The 18,670-nt window shown below is 37.1% G+C and overlaps 1 protein-coding gene across 1 annotated transcript in view; it reads left to right on the plus strand.

Annotated features, from left to right (window-relative positions):
- The window catches only part of LOC120324191 (chemokine-like protein TAFA-5), a gene marked incomplete at its 5' end in the record, with an annotated part of 396,730 nt that extends 391,587 nt beyond the window's left edge, over nt 1-5,143 (plus strand). The window contains one exon of the mRNA XM_039385947.1: nt 4,570-5,143. Coding sequence (XP_039241881.1) covers nt 4,570-4,644 — 75 coding nt within the window. The remainder of the gene's footprint in view (nt 1-4,569) is intronic.
- Nucleotides 5,144-18,670: the final 13,527 nt, after the last annotated feature.

The raw sequence follows: 18,670 nt of genomic DNA on the forward strand, positions 1-18,670 counted from the left end.
ACTCCTTTCAGTCTACAATACAACCTTGAAAACATTAAGCCTGTGGTGCAATTATTAGGATTCCACAGTCCAGTCAGCCTGTAAGTAGATAGACCAATAACTTCCATCTCCGGCTCACGGTTTTGTTGTTTCATTTTCTAAAACTAGAAAAGAAAACATTTCAGTTCTATTTCCTCATATCCTTTATTATTATTATTATTCCTGGAAAAGCTGGCAACCCATGTCTTGGACAGGGGTACTCTCTGCTGGGTTAAGAACTGGCTGGAGGGCCAGGCCCAAAGAGTGGTGGCGAATGGTGCTGCATCCAGTTGTCAGCTGGTCACTAGTGGTGTCCCCCAGGGATCACTGTTGGGCCCAGTTCTGTTTAACATCGTTATTGATGATCTGGATGAGGGGATTGAGTCCACCACCAGCAAATTTGAAGATGACACCAGGTTAGGGGGGACTGTTGATCTGCTGGAAGGTAGAAGGGCTCTTCAGAGGGCCCTGGACAAGCTGGAGAGATGGTCTGATTCCAACAAGGCCAACAAGGCCAAGTGCACTTTGACCACAACAACCCCCTGCAGCACTACAGGCTGGGGACAGAGTGGTTGGAGAGCAACCAGGCAGAAAGGGACCTGGGAGTTTGGATTGACAGGAGGCTGAACATGAGCCAGCAGTGTGCCCAGGGGGCCAAGAAGGCTGATGGTATCCTGGCCTGTATCAGGAACACTGTGGCCAACAGGTCCAGGGAAGTGATTCTTCCCCTGTACTCAGTGCTGGTGAGGCTACACCTGGAGTACTGTGTCCAGTTCTGGGCCCCTCAGTTCAGGAAGGAGCAGGTCCAGAGAAGAGCAATGAGGCTGGTGAAGGGCCTTAAGCACAGGTGCTATGAGGGAGCTGGGGTTGTTCAGCCTGGAGAAGAGGAGGCTCAGGGGAGACCTCATCACTCTCTACAATTCCCTGACAGGAGGTTGTAGCCAGGTGGGTGTCAGTCTCTTCTCCCAGGTAACCAGCAGTAGGACAAGAGGGCACAGTCTTAAGCTCTACCAGGGGAGGTTTAGGTTAGATATTAGGAAGAAATTTTTTACAGAGGGCGTAATTAGACATTGGAATGGGCTACCTAGGGAGGTGGTGGATTCACCATTCCTGGAAGTTTTTAAGATGAGCCTGGATGTGGCACTTAGTGCCATGGTCTAGTAACCATGATGGTGTTGGATCAAGGATTGGGCTTTATGATCTAGGAGGTCTTTTCCAACCTGGTTGATTCTGTGATTTTATGATTATCATATACACTTTTTAATGTATTTGCTATCTGAAGTAAACAGTAGAAACTCTCTCGGTATTGGAATTTTATTGTAGATCTTGCAGTTTTTGTTCTTCTCCTATGAGTTGACTTTCATAATACAATTTCCTTTTTGAGATGGCATATCTGTATTGACTTAAAAGTATGTAGCTCTTAGAATGCCAAATTAGTGTGCAGCACCGATATATATAATGCTACCCTAATATTGCGCGAGCAAATCAACAGTTCATTTATTATGGAGCAAAACCTCATTTGTGTTTGGACAGCTACATACTGCTAAGATGTAACCACTAAGTTTTCTTGAATGCGAAAAAAAGATTTATGCATTTCATTTCACATTTCTGCTACATTTTTACTGGGTAAACATCAATATCTGATGTTTACCCAGTAATGATGATGTTTTACTAACAGGGTGTCCATATATAGACATCTATATTGCAGGTGTTTATGCTGATCAGGTGTTTATACTACTGTTGAGGTGGCTATGTTATATTTATATTGAGAGAAATCTGTTCTCTCTTTTTGTTCTTCCTAATTTCCTATTTCATTTTCATCTATTAATATGAACTTCAAGCAATCATTAGTAAGTCCATGTTCCCTAAAAGCAATCATTGTCACAATTCCTCACCTGCACTATAACAGCTGGTTTTTACTGATGTGATGTGTCTGGAAATAGATACATATTTTCCTAAGTTTTTATTACGTCCTGCTATTCTTTTTAGGATTCGGTGGCAAAATACTTCAATCAGTATTTTACGAACAAGTAAACCTGCCGAGATCAAGTTGGGAGACTGGCTTGCTAACAATCGATTGTGAAAGAACTGAAATGATTCAATGCAACCTCTGCTGTAAGGCATCCCTAGCTGGATAGAATAGAAGGGCTTGTTGAGGAGAAATAGGATTTAAATTGTACACTTAGAGACACTAAGAAAACAATCTTAGAAGTAGAGAAAACTGAGAGCAGATTTGAACAGAAATTTGTTGGGCTTTTGTGGATTTCTTTGCTGGAAATATCTGAGCCAAGGAAGACAATGAGTATAGATTCTGACTACCACAGGAGCTGTGTTTTCAAAGCATGTTAGGAAAATCCTCTTAAATGACAGATATGTTACAGAAGTATTATATTTTTTTACAAATTTGTTTATCAATGTGAAAGCAAGCAGCAGATTCCCTGCATTAAGATCTTCTGTGCTGTCCCTTGAATAACACCTGCAAGTAAAACATATGCTATTCTATCCTGTAAAAGAGTCAATTCCTGTCCAAGACAACTGCAATCTTAGTCTCCTAATCAAAAGATAGTAGTGTAGCTGCACTACAGATTTGGTCCAGACTGAATATGGTACTGCAGCAGAGGTCTTGTTTAAAGTGTGTTTATCAAAGATGTACCTCATTGTCCTGTGGTTTCTATATGCTTATCTGTATAACCCACATTGGTACTTTTTTTTTTTCATTTCTTTCTGAGATTGTTGACTCAGCTTATGATTCACTACAAACCTGACTGTTTTCTATAAAATTGTTTTGCAGACAGCTTTTCGTAATCTTTAGTCCACGTAGTCAATTATTGCTGTCCACTTTTTGTAGTTGTACATGTTACTGTTAAATATCTTTTCTTTCTGATTGAAATAGAATATTTTAGCATCAAAATTCTAAGCTTGTTTGCATTTAAGAATCAGTTCAGAAGCAAATGTAATGAAAATAATCTCTAGATTATACTTGTTATCATTGAGATCATTAGAAAAAGTTCAGATCATATGGGTTCTGGATAAATCCCCATGAGACTAGGCAATGGAAATATGTACAGTTTTTGTTCAAAATGTAAGCAGAATTGTTTTTTAGACAAGGCTAAGTATGTGATACAAACTTGTGCCTACAAGTCTGAAGTAAAAACTGGAGATACTTTTTCTGGTAGAATTTTGTTGAATTGGCTTTCTTTTTTTTAACAGAATCCCTTAACTGATATTAGCTTAGTTTGTGAATTTATCATTTTATGCATGTATCTTGTTGCTGAGAAAGTGTGGAAGGATTCATTTGTAAACACATAACATAAGTGTATCAAAATGAAACTCATGAACTATGCATAAAAACGGGGGGGAAAAAACCCCAAACCCACTAGTAGGACATAGAGTTCAATTTCATACAAAGAAAACATGAAAATTCCATGTAATATAACAGTTTTCTATCTTGTTTCATTTTTCCCTGTTGAATTTGAAACTTATTGAAAAAATTTTCATCATTAGTTTGATGTTACATACACTTTTCTGTCTTTATTTATTCAGATTAAATTCAAATGTCTACCATGAAGGAGATAATGCAGTTTTAAGTCAAGTAAAAAGGTATATTCAAGTTTCTACTTTCTAGAACCGTATGCATGCAAGCTTCCATAGAAAAAACAGATGATTGGCTATATCACAGTCTTAGTATGTTAGGGACTAGGACAATGTGTGGAAATGCAGGAGTTAGCATCAAAAATTAAATTTTGAAAAATTTGATTCAAGAAATATTTCCATGAACAATAAAAAAATACTCAAGTATACTGCCTGTCTGTGTCCATAAACATAACATTTTACTAGTGAAATTTCTTCCATTTTACAGGAGGAGCAGAAGCAAAATAATAGTAATAGCACTGCTCATCTTGTCATTAAATGTCTAATGGAACTTTCCTTCAAAATATCTTTCACAAGTTGAAAACTGACTTGGGTTAATCAAGTCAAATTCTGCTTTTTCTGATACTTGACCAAAGCATTCACACTGATTTTAATCAGATTTCTGGAGATAAGAGAAAGGAATTAAACTCATTTTATCTCACTTTTGTATGAGATTTTGGTAGCATTATGTTTTGCATGTTTGGGTTGACATTTTATACTGCTCAGAGTGAGAGTAAAATATTTACAGTAGTGACCGTAGAAAGATTATGGTACATATTAGTGTAAGGACTTGATTACTCCCTTGTTAATTCTGAAAGGCCTAGCTAGGGACAAGAACAAAACTCCACCCACCCCAAAGGAAACATACAGGAATGAAAAATCTGTGTCTGACCAAAGTTTAAAATAAGTTCTTTCTGTTGAAAAAAAACATTTATTTTTTTATTATGGTAACATGATCTTGAATTAAAACAGTGCTTATTTCATTAGGCAAGTTATCTACTTTTACTCTTCTTTAATAAGTAAATAAATGAACATAAATCACTAGATGCTGAAGCTTTAACTTCTTTTCCAGTGTTGAGTGACAAGTTTCATTTTTATCATGGAATCAAAAGTGACTTGTTTCTTTTATTTTCTTGACAGGAAAAGAATTACTTGGATTATGAATATCAGTTGGATGCTGACAAGTCAAAGAAATGGCCAGCTTTCAGTAACTGACTAAAACAAACCAGAATTGACCTTGGAAGATGAAGATACAAAAATAGAAACATGAGTATATCTTTTTACTGGACTATTAAAACTGCATTGCCTTCTTCCTGACAGATAGTATAAAATTTGACTAAATAAAGGCTATAAAAGTACTTAAGAGCAGAGACACATAACTTAAGAAACAGTTTCTACGTGACAAGAATGTTAATCTAAACACTTTTCTTTAGGAACTGAAGGATTATATTTTAATGTGGATAGAATTGAAGACATTCTGAGGTTGCTCAACCCTACAAAAATATTTGTGTTGACTGTTCCTCATTAGACACAATAAGTTATATGAGTTTTTTTGAATAGTTGTGAAGAATCATATGATTGGATTCCTATCTGGCAGGAATTCTTAATGGAAATTTGAGATATAAAGGGTTATCATCAAATAGAGTATTGTCAAATAGATGGAATATCACTTATGCAATGACTTTCAAGTTGAAGAAATGATTCTGATAAAAAGTAGTAGACAAATAAATACAGTCTTAAAAGCAGACCTAGTCAAAAGGATGGTCCTTTTTCAGATGCACTAGGTTTCACAGAGAATTAAGCTAAAGCCTTGGTCTCACAGCTGTCAAATTTTTCAGACATTACTAATAGGCCTGAACTCTGAACTCTTCATTTTTGTCCATGCCAGTGTAAAATAAGATGTTTCCAAAGCAAAATAAATACTTCACTGATAGATGATTAAACTGTCCTGACTACAACAATGAACAAGTTACAGTAGGTGACTCAATAGCTAAACAAAATACTAAGCCATGGACCCCTTGCAACTATTTTTATTTGTTTCAATATATACTTAAAGGAGAAAACACATTATTTTTTGTACCTAGTTCCCAAGCAGGAAATGAAGCTATAAATTACAAGTGTTGTCAGATTTTAATTTAGCGTAATCATGAGTAGTATGTCATATGATCCTTAATGAAATGAGGTAATGTAAATGCATTTACAGTCAATAGATATCAAGTAAATTTCCCTTTCAAAATATGATGTTTCTTGAGTATATTCTACTCTTGTACTTCTTTTCCAACACTAAAATATCACTTTTCATTAATTTAAATATTCTTGTTGTCAGGTAAAAATTTTGGAGAAATCTCACATAAGTTCATTTATGTCAGATATTGTGTGTCAGTACTTTGAGAGAACTTTTAGAGGTAACATTTATGCTTTGGAAAAACTCAAAAGGTTTCAGTGAAATCTGAGAAGCAACTGTCTATTAGGTCAACTTCTTTTATCTAAGACAAAGGTTCCTGGAATACTGACAGCTTCCCGCCCTTTCCTCTTCCTTTCTGCATCTTTGTCCCCTACAACAGCTGACTAGGTATGCTACTTCCCATAATCACCAACCCCTTTTGTCTCTGCCAAAGCTGTCTTGCCAAGGTAATGCTGGATAAAATGGTCTTTATATTTATTACATATAATTTGTCCAAAGGAATTTCCAGGTCAACCTGGATAATGGCAATGAGATTGATCTCTAAAAAAAAGTCTTGGTTCTTTGAGGGCTAAGACATGCTAATACTGCTTTATGGATGTAAGACTGGATTTATAAGACTGGATTTTATCCAGACAGTACAAAGCATGAGCAAGGAGAGCCAATTTCTCTGCAGGAATCTGGACAGATGCGGTCACCGAATGCAGAAGTGAAAATATCACCATTTTCACTGACCCTTCAGTCATCATGGAGAGACAAAACCTAGCAACATGAGGATAACAAAGCCACCTAAAATACATTGCTGTTGAATCCTCAAGCTAATGGAAAAAATTTGGAAATTCTTTTGTATTCCTTTATTTAAATTGTTCAAGGAATTTTTTTCCTTCCTGTAGGCAATAAACCTATTTCTTACATAATAAAACACTTTATCAAGTAATATGATGGACAAAAAAGTTCCCATTTTGGAATATTTACTAAAATGTAATTTTACAAACCAAATTGAATTCTTATAATTTATTGGCTATTCTATTTACTTGGAGATGTGTGAAACAATAACATTTAGCATATGGGAATATGCTGAAAGCACATGAAGCTTACTAAAGGGGAAAGAAGGAGTCAAGGGATACAAAACAGTAATTGACCCACTTAGTGCATCAGATTGGGTCCAATGCTACTGAGTACATCTCAGAACATCTGTGCAGTCTTTAATACTGATGAGACAGATACAAAGCAAAAGGGAAAAGTTGTTTTCTCAAGTATAATACTGATTTTATAGGAGTTTGTGATAAGGATGAGTTCTGTATGAAACAATCTTCAAATACATATGTATTTCACATCTTAGTAGGAAAAAGTAACACATTACTTAAAACATGACGTGAGAGGAGCTGATTGCCATATTTCTTGCAAGTTATGTTCCCATAAAACTTGGAATAACACTGAATTATTCTTCCTGTGCAAAACAGGTTTTATTTTGCTTCTCTTCATAGCAGTTACATACCCTAGAAAGCAGAGGACTGGATTCTAAGTTTGTAGAAACTGTGCCAGGAAATGTCTGTGTTACCTTGGGACATTGCTAACTATGAGACATAAGAGTATGGAACCATATATACCAGATTACAAACACCGAACTGTCTCTCATTTTCTGCGTAAATCTGTCACACAAATGATTTCTTTGCTGCAATTTTTCTCTGGATAGTATGAAAGCAAGGAATTTCTGACTTTTGTTATTCATACTGTACTGAGTGTTCTTATCCAGGTGTTGGTATCAGGGGTGCTGAAGGGTAGACCTCTGTTAAAGGCAGCCAGAACTGTCCTGTGCTGGACATAGCTGGTTCCAAAGAACCCACTACAGGACACAACTGAGCCCATCAGCCAAGCTAATGGTGCCTCTGTGAAAAAATATTTAGGAAAGGTCAAAATGCTTCATAGTCAGTGAGGAATGATGGAAAACATGTGAGACATGCATGCCCATGAACTCCAAAGTCAGAGAGGAAGGAAGATGAGGAGGTATTCCAGACACCCGAGCAAGAATTCCCTTGCAATCCGTGGAGGACACCACAGTGGAGCAGATAACCACATTGCAGCCCATGGAGGATCTCATGATGGAGCAGGTGGATACACCCTGAAGCAACTGCAGTCCATGGAAAATCCACATTGGAATACAGGAAAAAATGAACAAGAAGCAGAAAGGAACAGTTATGGACTAACAACAACCCTCCACATCCTCTGTGGCACTTGATGTGGGAGTCATCAACAAGAGTCAGGAATGACTCAGTTGACCCTGGAAAAAAGGGGAGATAGGGAGATATTTTAATTTTGTCTATCTTTGTTAGCATTCAAATCTATTTTAACTGTCAGTAGTTGGAATAAATTGTCTCCAATTCCAGTCTGTTTTGCTCATGACAATAAGGGGTAAATGATCTCCCTGTCTTTACCTCAACCCAGGAGCTTTTCTGTCTCGTTATTTACCCCCATTATGTTGAAAAGGGAGAGTAAGAGAGCATATTGCAGCCAGCTAAGGTCAACCCACTACATCTACAGGAGATTCTATTGTATCTTACAGGTCCTTGCTATTTATTTCCTTCTAAGACTTTAATCCAAATTTATTTCTTCCAGTAATTTCCAGTATTCTACTGAAACCTTCTGCAGAATCTCGGTAGTATTCACCTCATCAACTACAAGTTTGAAGAGTGAAACAGTCAGTTACTTACATTTCACAACACCATTTTCATCAGGCTTTTAAATGCCATTCAGCTGTTTAAAGAAGCTAAGTTATTAACCAGATTTTGAAAGGTGAAACAAAAGAACATGATAATTTACTGAAATAAGATTCAAGAAAAAGATCTTATATTGAAATTGTGTTTAATACATGTTGATATTTCACAGAATGACTTGAAGTAATAACAATGATAGCAAAAGTGTAACATTTGTTTATTTACAGTGGAGATATGATTTTCTAATAATTTGTAGCCAATCCCTAAATCAGCACTACATGGTTATCCTGATTTGCTCTTGCTGACAGTGAAATTTTATACTTCAGTGAAGTATAAAACCAGAAAACTTGCTTAACTAGGCTCTATCTTTTTACAATAAAGATTAGGCAAGCACTGCACTTACACTATATGAATCTGCAGCCATATCTGCATATAATGGCAAATAATTGAGGAGGTGCATAGACAGAAACCCAGAATAATTCATATGCAATGATCTCCTACTCCCTGACATGTATATGTTAACGGCATAGAATCAGCTTAGATTCCCTGTAATAGCACTCTCCTAATATGGCAGGTCTCACGTTTTTATTATTAGCAGTAGCAATATTGACAAAACAAGACCTATTCTTGATTGCAAGCTCTCGTGAAAAATGATATTGCTACAATACCTCATTCTGGAAATCCCTAATTGTCAGAGGAAATTAAATCCTGAATTGTATTGTGGGCTGTCAGAGTAAAACGAGGAAGTGTTTTGGTTTAAGCCCAACTGTCAACTAAGCCCCACACAGCCACTCCATCACTCGCTCACTACGGGATGGGAGAGAGAATACAAGGAGTAAAAGTGAGAAAACTCCTGGACTGAAATAAAGACAGGTCAATAAGTAAAGCCATGGACACAAGCAAAGCAAAATAAGGAATCTGTTTATCACTTCCCATGTGGAGGTGTACAGCCATCTCCAGGAAAGCAGGGCTCCATCTCATGTAATGGTGACTTAAGAAGAGAAACACCATAAGCCTGAACATGTTGAGCGTGATGCTGTATCACATGGAATACTCCTAGAGTAAGTTGGTGTCATCTGTCCCAGCTGTGTCCCCTCCCAAATTCATGTGTACCCCTAACGTGCTTACTGGTTGTGTGGGCTGAGGAGCTGAAAAGGCCTTGACTCTGTGTAAGGGTTACTCAGCAGTAACTAAAATATCTCTACATTATCTACACTGTTGCCAGCACAAATTCACAACTTAGCCCCATACTAACTACTGTGAAGGAAATTTATCCCAGTTAAAAGTAACACAGGAAACCATCTAGTAAGAGAGATAAAAATGCTTAGAAGTGATCCTAGAGACAGAATAGCTCCACAGCTGGAAAAAAAAAAAAAAAGAAAAATGCTTGTCTCAGAGAAAGTATTTTCTAGAGATCAAAACAATACTATCAGGAAGGATTTTTCATAGTTTTTCCTCTGTCCATTTATCATTAAATTAAAATTAGGTCACCTACACCTCCACTAAAATATGAAGGAGCTACAGTGACTTCCTTCATATGATCATAGATTAAAAGATCGACTAATTAACTAATACAAATTAATCCAGAAAGATATGCAGAAACACTGGTATAGGAGTTAAAAACAGATCAAAACTTCCTAGTTATTGGTAAAGTTATCTTTTCTCAATTGTTTATATTGTTCTGAGTCTTCAGAGCTCCAGATGTACTACAAATTAAATGTTTGTACACAGATATAAATATATATCTCTGATCTATTCTCAGACTGAATCTCGGTGTTAAACTAGAAGTGGATTACTGCTATAAGTTTTCAGCTGTGGTGAATGTTATTTTCAAATCATTCACTCAATTTAAACTTAATGTACTAATATTTAAATTACACAACATCTAATACATTGTAAGATGAAAAATTCAGGATCATGCAGATATAGAATTTACTGTAGTCAGTGATGATCAAACTAAGACCACCTGTCAATTTACTCAAAAATGCAAACAATACAGTGAACTAGAAGTTCTCTTACTGGAAAGGATCCTATGTTGTCTGGTATAATCAGCTGTGGATGACACTGGCAGATGTGAATATACAAGGCATCTCAATGAATTGAACTAAGGCTTCTGTGACAATTTTAAATCACAAACGGAACAGTTTTACGCTATAATAACTGGCTTTCCAGTAAGGTGGCTGTGAGATAAAGATGAGTTCTACCTCTGACTTTTAAAAAATATTTGTTGAATATGTATGGGAACATAAAAAAAAAGTAAAAGATAACATTTTCCCCATGTGTAAACCACTTGAATGACCATAGGCTCATTCTCTGATCCAACAGCTGCAGTGCAACTAATATTGAAGTTTGAAAAAGTATTTATTAAAGAATTTAATCAAGTATTTGATTAAAATGATGCATATGTCATTGATTAACCAAAATCAGAATGAAAATAAAGTGCATGATTAATGGTGAAGCTGAGAGCTAGTTAATTAATTCAGTTCTCTGGATCATTTATATTCTTTCAAGTAGATTATTCTAAAAAGATATGAAAAGAAATAAATAGTATTCCATCACACTTGACCACTTTAGAGTTGAACAGAAAATAAGTATCTGAAATGTAGGAAGTTTTATCAGTAAATTTTTTTTATTCACTTTCTGCAATACCATATGTGAGGATAAAAACAAATGCTGCAAGGAAGCAAAATCAAAAAGCTTCAAATTATTGTATCAATGCAGGTTTTATATATTTTCCCATGTTGATAAAGAAATATAAATAAAAATATTATTATTTTTATAATACAAAACAGCAAAAGGACAAACTAGACACATAATGCTAACATTCTGAAGGCTTACCATAAGTGGTGGATCAAGAAAGCTGTATGAAAAAAAAATATGGTTGTTAAAATTGTTAAACAGCTTTCAGGTTGATTTTCATATTTTTAACAAATGCATCTTCACTGTTCGACCTGAGCTGGTTTTGGTACCCAGTAACTTCAAACAACACACAATGTCTCGTGTTCTGAGTGACCACCACAACAGATGGAAACCAAAGTCCTGGACTAAATGAAATCAGTGGACATTTTGTGGACATTTATGTGTATATTTTACAGACATTTCACAGGGGTGTTACATGATCTAATAGAATCATATCTATGTACTATATCAAGGCATGGGAAAGGTGATGGTGATATGAGGATGTATTGGATAGTGTGGCGCCCAAGCATGACATAAATGATATGGAATAAGGGGTGTAGAATGTTCTAGCTTTGGCTGGGGAAAATTAATTTTTTTCCTACTAGTGAGCTGCTGTGGTTTAGGACTGGTACTCACCAATTCAGTGCACTCACCAAGACTCTCCCAAACCAGACACCGCTCGCTTGCTCTCCCCCTTCCCCTCCCTCTTCCCACTCTGGAAATGGATTTGAGCATTGAAGCCATAAAAGGTGCAGATGAGAGGTTGAGATAAGGACAATTTACTGGAAACACCAATGAGATAAGAAAACTAACAGTAACAGCCAGAACTCTAGTAAGAAAAGTGGATAAAGAAAGGACGATTTACACAAAAAATGCTCACCGAACCCAAACCAACTGGGTTTGATCCCAGCCTGTAGCATCCCGTCCCAACCACTCTGCCTGCCACACTCGCTCTATGGGAAAGGGATGCCTTTCTTCTTGGAGGAGAGAGAGAGTCCCTTTCCCCCCATCAGTATGATGTAAAATGGTATCAAATAACATAATGTCTTGACCACGCTCCCTCCTGCTGATCTGGGCCAGAACCAGGACATGAATCTAGAGCTACATTTTGGATTTGTGCTGAACATGGTGTTGATAGCACAGAAATATTTTTTTTAATTACTGAGCAGGGGTTAAATGGAGTCAAGGCCTTTTCTGCTCCTCATGAAGCCCTTCCAATGAGTAGGTTGAGGGTGCACAAGAGGTTGTGAGGATCCACAGATGGGACAGCTGACCTCAACTGACTAAAGTTATATTCCATATCATGTGATGTCTTGCTGAGCATATAATCTAGGGGGAAAGTTGGCTAGGGGGCTACTGCTCAGGGACTGGCTGGGCATTAGTTGATTGGTGGTGAGCAATTGTTTCTCATTTTCATAATTTTTCTTTATTGGAGTTTATTTATCTCTCCTCTTTATTTTCCTTTCTCCCTCTTCATGGTACTATTATTATTGTTATTATTATTATTTCAATTGTTAAACTGTTCTTACCTCAACCAATTATTTTTTTCTCAGTTCTAGCCTTCCAATTCTCTTCTACCCATCATGATGGAGGGAGTGAGTGAGCAGTTGTTTGGTGCTTAGTTATCAGCTGGGGCTAAACCACAACAGGGCATTATGTCATATTGCTAAATAGAATCAAGCAGAGACCACTATCTGACCCTGAGGCCAGCTGGCACAGGCTCACTAAATTCACATGGTATAGTATTGGGCCCAAGGTTTCTCCAGGGACCATATGGCATATCTATGGCCAAAAAAGAGTAATTCTAATTCTGTGAGTGTGTCTGTGTGTCTGTGTATGAAGGGGGGTTTCAGTTCAAAGTAAGTCAAAATTGAAAATATGTGTTATAGTTTATTATGAGGACTTTTTCACAGTGACAAACCAATAGATTTTGTGGCCATTTCTGGTGTGTGGGGTGGAATGATATAACAGATATTTGAAGATACAAAGCCAACTGGGCTAATGTTAGAGGACCTTGTAGGGCAGGGAAAGAGAGATGGTGCATTATTCTCCCTACTGTCTATGGCAAATAATCCCTAGCATATACTATCACCTAAATCATGCCCAGGCAATGCCTTCAAAAGCATTAATTGGAATGGTTCAAATATGCCAGGGAGCATGCAAACAGTTAAGCAGTATGGATGATCAGCAGTCTAATGCTGACTTTGCCTCCTGGCTCTCTCTTATTTAACAATACAGATGTAAGCTATCTGTCTCCATTGGCAGCAGAGGAAAGTTTGGGTGAATAGGTAAGCTTTCCAAAGAATGTCTTTATTTTTAATTATACAGTTCAGCCCCTAATGAAATTAAAGATCCAGGAGCTGAAATGTTAAACAAAATGAATCTAGAAAAAGTAAGCTTATGGGTTGATTTCTTTGGCTCTTTTTGGTCTTTTGTTTGTTTGTTTGGATTTTTTTTTTCTTTTTCTTGATAAGCTGAGTTACATGTTGCTCATGGTATACCAGATAGCCTGGTAGCATATGTAGCAAAGGGAAAAGGAGGATTATTTTGATATTCTAAAAAATCTTAGGTGTATCATCCTGGCACTTTGAATTTCTTTTTCTTTTTTTTCCCCCTCCTTTTTCCCTGGTGCATGTATGAACCGTTCTAAATCTCATTAAGATATCAGTATACATAATTTATGATTATTTCATTTTACAGAATGTCTAACAGCATCCATCTGTATGTCAAAACTTATTGAGTGTTTTGCTCTCATTGCAGCAGTTCATAAGTCTTACAGTCTGAAGTTTATCTAAGCTAACATCAGGAGAAATTACATCAGGTAGGAAATATATAAATGTTTAATAAAAAGTAAAGAGAAAATGACATCAGCAGCATCTCCTGCCTTACAGTCCTCAGGCAAGTGACTAAGGTGAGGTGAATCAAGTGCTTTGTGCCTGGAATTAGTGTTAAGTGTCATTGGGATACTATAAGTGTTATAGTATTATATGCCACTGGGTCAGATCTCTGGTACACAGGCTTCGACCAGGTACTTTGTTGGATAAATATGATTAATAAGATGGAGGAGTTTCTTTCTAACTAAACTGTGGCTTAGCAAAGAGTTTTGGGTTTTTTCCTGATATTCATCAATCAGTTACAGACTTCAGTGCTCAGTGCTCAGGACTCACCTAAGCCAGAACCGGGCTGGCCTGGTTTCAGCTGCTGCCTTGGGGCCAAGTGCCTGTTGCCTCGCCTGCCTGAGCCTGAGCTTTGTCAGTGCCTCCATGGGAAAGTCAGGCAAACCCAGGGGTTCACTGCCCAACAAAAAAGAGCCTCTGGGAGCTGAGTCTGGGAAAGCTGCGCAGCCACGCGCACACTCAACCAGGAGCAGCCAGAAGGCAGCAGTACTGGGCAAGGAAACATAAAAATAAGCCCAAGATGAACATTATATCCCTCCTAGTGAAGGTCTTGGCATACTGAAGGCTTGCTCTGTTACCCCATGCTTTTCTGCTGGAGAGTGACAAAAAAAAGACATTGCGAGGTTGAGAATAACATTAAAGGATAAGTAGATATTAGTAAGCTTTCTCTATAACTATTTAAGGTGTATCAATGAGTGTTTTCTATATTAATTTGTATTCAGAATCCTATTGTTTCTTTAAGTAGACAAATAGTGACTATTTGTTTTATTTTAGTTAGATTTTTGAGATGTTAATGCCATACACACACACAAAGTAATTTTTGAGTCTACATGTATGGTTTGTTCCCTTTTATCTATAGTGGAACTCTGTTTCTTAGAAGTTAACTTAAGCCTGGACACAGTGAGTATTACAACCCCACCTTGAGTATTGCATCCAGCTCTGGGGTCCTGATATCAGAAGGACATGGACCTGCTGGAGTGAGTACAAAGGAGGGCCAAGAAGATGGTTAGAGGATGGAGCACCCCTCCTATGAGGAAAGCTAGGAGAATTGGGATTGTTTAGCCTGGAGAAGGCTTTAGGGTGACCTAATTGCAGCCTTCCAATGCCTGAAGGGAGCTTATAAGAAAGAGGAAGAGAAAGTTTTTACAAGCTCATGTAGTGATAGGACAAGGAGGAATGGCTTCAAATTGAAAGAGAGGAGGTTTATATCAGATATTAGGCTGAAATTCTTTACTGTGAGGGTGGTGAGACACTGGAACAGGTTGCCTAGAGGGGCTGTGGATGTCCCATCCCTAGAAGTGTTCAAGGCCAGCTTGGATGGGGCTTTGAGGATGCTGGTCTAGTGAAAGGTGTCCCCACCCACAGCAGTAGTCTTGGAACTAAATAATCTTTAAGGACCATTGCAACTCACATGATTCTATGATTAATTCTAAGATAATCCATGGTTTTGATTGTTCCAAGTCATGTAATGATATTTTTAGAACACAGGGATGAATTTAATTAATTCTTGAAAACTGAATCTACCAAGTAGCCCATACTCTACTAAGGTTTTTTTGTTGTTTTGCAACATTTAAACAATTTAGTTAAATATACATGTATGTACGCAGGAACTACGGATACTTTGTTCTCGCTTAGCCTTACTATACATAGGACTCATGATTCACAAAATATTGATATATTTCCAATTAAAGTGGAATTTTAATTTGCTGCCTTCCAAGAGGATTCAGCACAAAGTAGCAATTAAACTTTGTCTATAAAATGCATAATAAACCTAGTCTTACTTTTAAGTCAACAAAGCTATCTGGACTTGATGATTTCAGAGCAGAAGTTAATAAGCACATGATTAGTTTGTTCCCAAAAATGTTTAATGTTTAACTTCGGAAAGGATGACATCCTGAGTGTATTTGCTTTTAAAGGCTTTTGAAGGAACAATCAAAACCCCTTAGGATTTTAGACCATGACGAATTCCTTGATAACTATTTGCACAAAAAAAGGGCTAGGATTTACAAGTACAAAAAGTGCTCTTCAGGCTTACTAACTCTAATCAAACAGGCTTCATTTCTGAAGGGCCTTTGATATAATACTCTTTATAATAAAAATACATTTCATTCCAACTACAAACTTTGTTCTTGGCCTCCAGAAGCCAGAAGGTATTAGGATAGTGTTAATGAAGCTAATTAGTTAAGGCATTGGTTAAGATTTAAAAGAGCATTTTCATCTGGAAATAACTGGATATGTCAGTCTGCATCGCTTTTGGGTTTGTGTTTTTGGGTTTTTTTTAATTTTCATGTGAAGTATCCTTTTTCAAAATTTGCTGTCATCCTAGGAACAAAATATTTTTGATTAATAAACAAGTGTGGGTCTTTTTTCTTTCTGTTTGAAAGGAGATTATATGTAGAAAGAAAATTGAGATGTGTCTTTTTAACACAATCTCTTAGTTTTTATAACATTATTACAGAAATCAGAATGCTGTTATCATTTAATAATTGACTCATTAACTTACTGATCTTTGGCTAAGAGCAGAATTTAAGCTATTGTAAACAAGATCTCCTACTTGGAACCTCTTACTTCCCTCTGCTTTTAGGTTAAGACTTTTTGAACTATATATCTTCTGGACGAAACAAGCTGTCACCAGCCATGAACTCAGCTGATTTAAATGGCCCAGGCTGTAATTATGGATCCTAGAATAGCTATTTTTTTCCTCTGATTGTTTAATAAATTAAAATGTACAGTGTGAACATAAACTAAGGATTGCTTGCAAATATAAAAACCTGAAGCCACATCCATAATAGACTTCAAACACAGAAAAAGTATCAATAAAATTATTTGTGGTTTGTGTGATAACAGGCAAATCCATAACTGCAGAATTAAAAATAAATACGTAAACAGACCAGACAGTCTGAATACTGCAGTCTCAGAGATACAGTAGGTAGGAAGAGAAATAAGAAATCAGGCTTTGCAGATGCTTACCTTTCATGTAGTCTTTCAGTGGAAAAAAATTATATGTTTACCACCAGCTGAAAGTATTCCTGGCAGTTTCACTGTATGTGTTTGGATAGTTTTCAAAAGAGTAAAAGCCGATACATAAAAGGATACTGTGTGTATATATATAGCTGTTTCCTCACAGAAGTGAGCTTGCTGGGTATGAATAGTATCTGAGCAGAAATTATCCAGACATACTCAGAATAGCACCATATTCCAGCAAATATGCCTGTCAACAGGTGTATTTCCAACAAATATTTCCTGGGAGGAGAAAGGCCTCACCCAAGACTCCACATCAACTACCCCCAAAAAGAAACATCTTAGAGGTTTGAAATTTTACTTCTGTGTTTCTTAACCACTGCTTGATAACAAAGTGCAGACATAACCTCAGTGGCAAAGAAAGTGTTTGTTGATGGTTACCCCCTATCTGGAATTCAGAGCCATGTTGCCAGGATACTTACTCTCCATACACAATTATGAAGACAGTTAATTGTCTTAAAGTTGGGCACAACTTCCTAAGGGAAGAGGATTTTCTCTTGAGTAGCCAAGGCATGTTGACAATATAAATTAAAAATCCCACCCAGGTACTGTAGCTGTAGGGGCAGATGGGTGCTGCTATTCACTGAGGATCCCTTCTAGAACATTTTTATCCAGATTTTTTTCATTTTAAGTACTGAGAGGGCACTGTTTCCTCTAATCCTGTCAATTGTTGCCTGGGAGAAGATACCGGCCTCCACCTGACTACAACATCCTTTCAGGTAGTTGTAGAAAGCAAGAAAGTCTCCCCTGAGCCTCCTTTTCTCCAGACTGAACAACCCAACATTGGAGCAGGGGAAGTCTGTGAGGAGTCCTTCTCATGAGGAAGAAAGAGTATCAGAGACAATACGATGAACTGACTGTAATCCCAATTCCCTGTCCCCATATATGGTGGAGGAGGAGGCAGTACCGAATTCATGAAAGTTAAGCCTGGGAAGAAGGAGGGGTGAGGGAGGGTGTTTTAAGATTTAGGTTTTATTCCACATAATCTTATCCTGATTTGACCGGTAACAAATTAAATTAATTTTTCCCCAAGTTGAGTCTGTTTTGCCTGTGATGATAACCGGTGAATAACATCTCACTGTCCTCATCTGACCACTGAGGCTTCCATCTTATTTTCTTCCCTCCCCATTCAGCTAAGGAGCGTTAGTGAGAGAGGAGCTTTGATGGGCACCCAGCATCCACCCAGCACAATGTGAAGGTCCTGTGCCAGATGTAAGAATTTTCCTGTTGATCCTGCAAAGCTGTATGCATATCTTACATATGAGTTTCAGTGAGATGTACATCTGATTATGCATGTGTAAAACTTTTCAGGGTTGGTAAGATACAGGCCACACCCAAGTACTCAAAGGTACTTTCGTGGGGAGAACTGGAAACTCCACTAGTTTTATAAATAAAAGTACAGACTCAAGAAATGAACATAATCACATAACCATTCAGGGTATTAATGGGCACATGGATTTGCAGGAATATTTTAGGGGATATTGCCAGCTGTGGTGTGAGAGGAGACTGATTTTAACTATGTAAAGCCAAAAAAAAAAAAAAAAGCACTCGTAAAGAAATAGGAATTTCAAGAGTTTGGGTCCATTAAGGCACTAAAGACAAAACTGTTACATGGACTGAAAGACAGGGGAGAATTATATGAAAATATATTTATGAATGACAAATGTAGGTAAGTTATGAATTGAATGCTATAAAGTATAAAGAAGACTGATATTTTCAGATAAGCACTGGCAGTTTATAGAGATAAT

The sequence above is a fragment of the Pipra filicauda genome, unplaced genomic scaffold, assembly GCF_003945595.2.
Source record: "Pipra filicauda isolate LSUMZ 115617 unplaced genomic scaffold, ASM394559v2 scaffold452_size532124_pilon, whole genome shotgun sequence".
In the NCBI taxonomy this organism is placed as follows: domain Eukaryota; kingdom Metazoa; phylum Chordata; class Aves; order Passeriformes; family Pipridae; genus Pipra; species Pipra filicauda.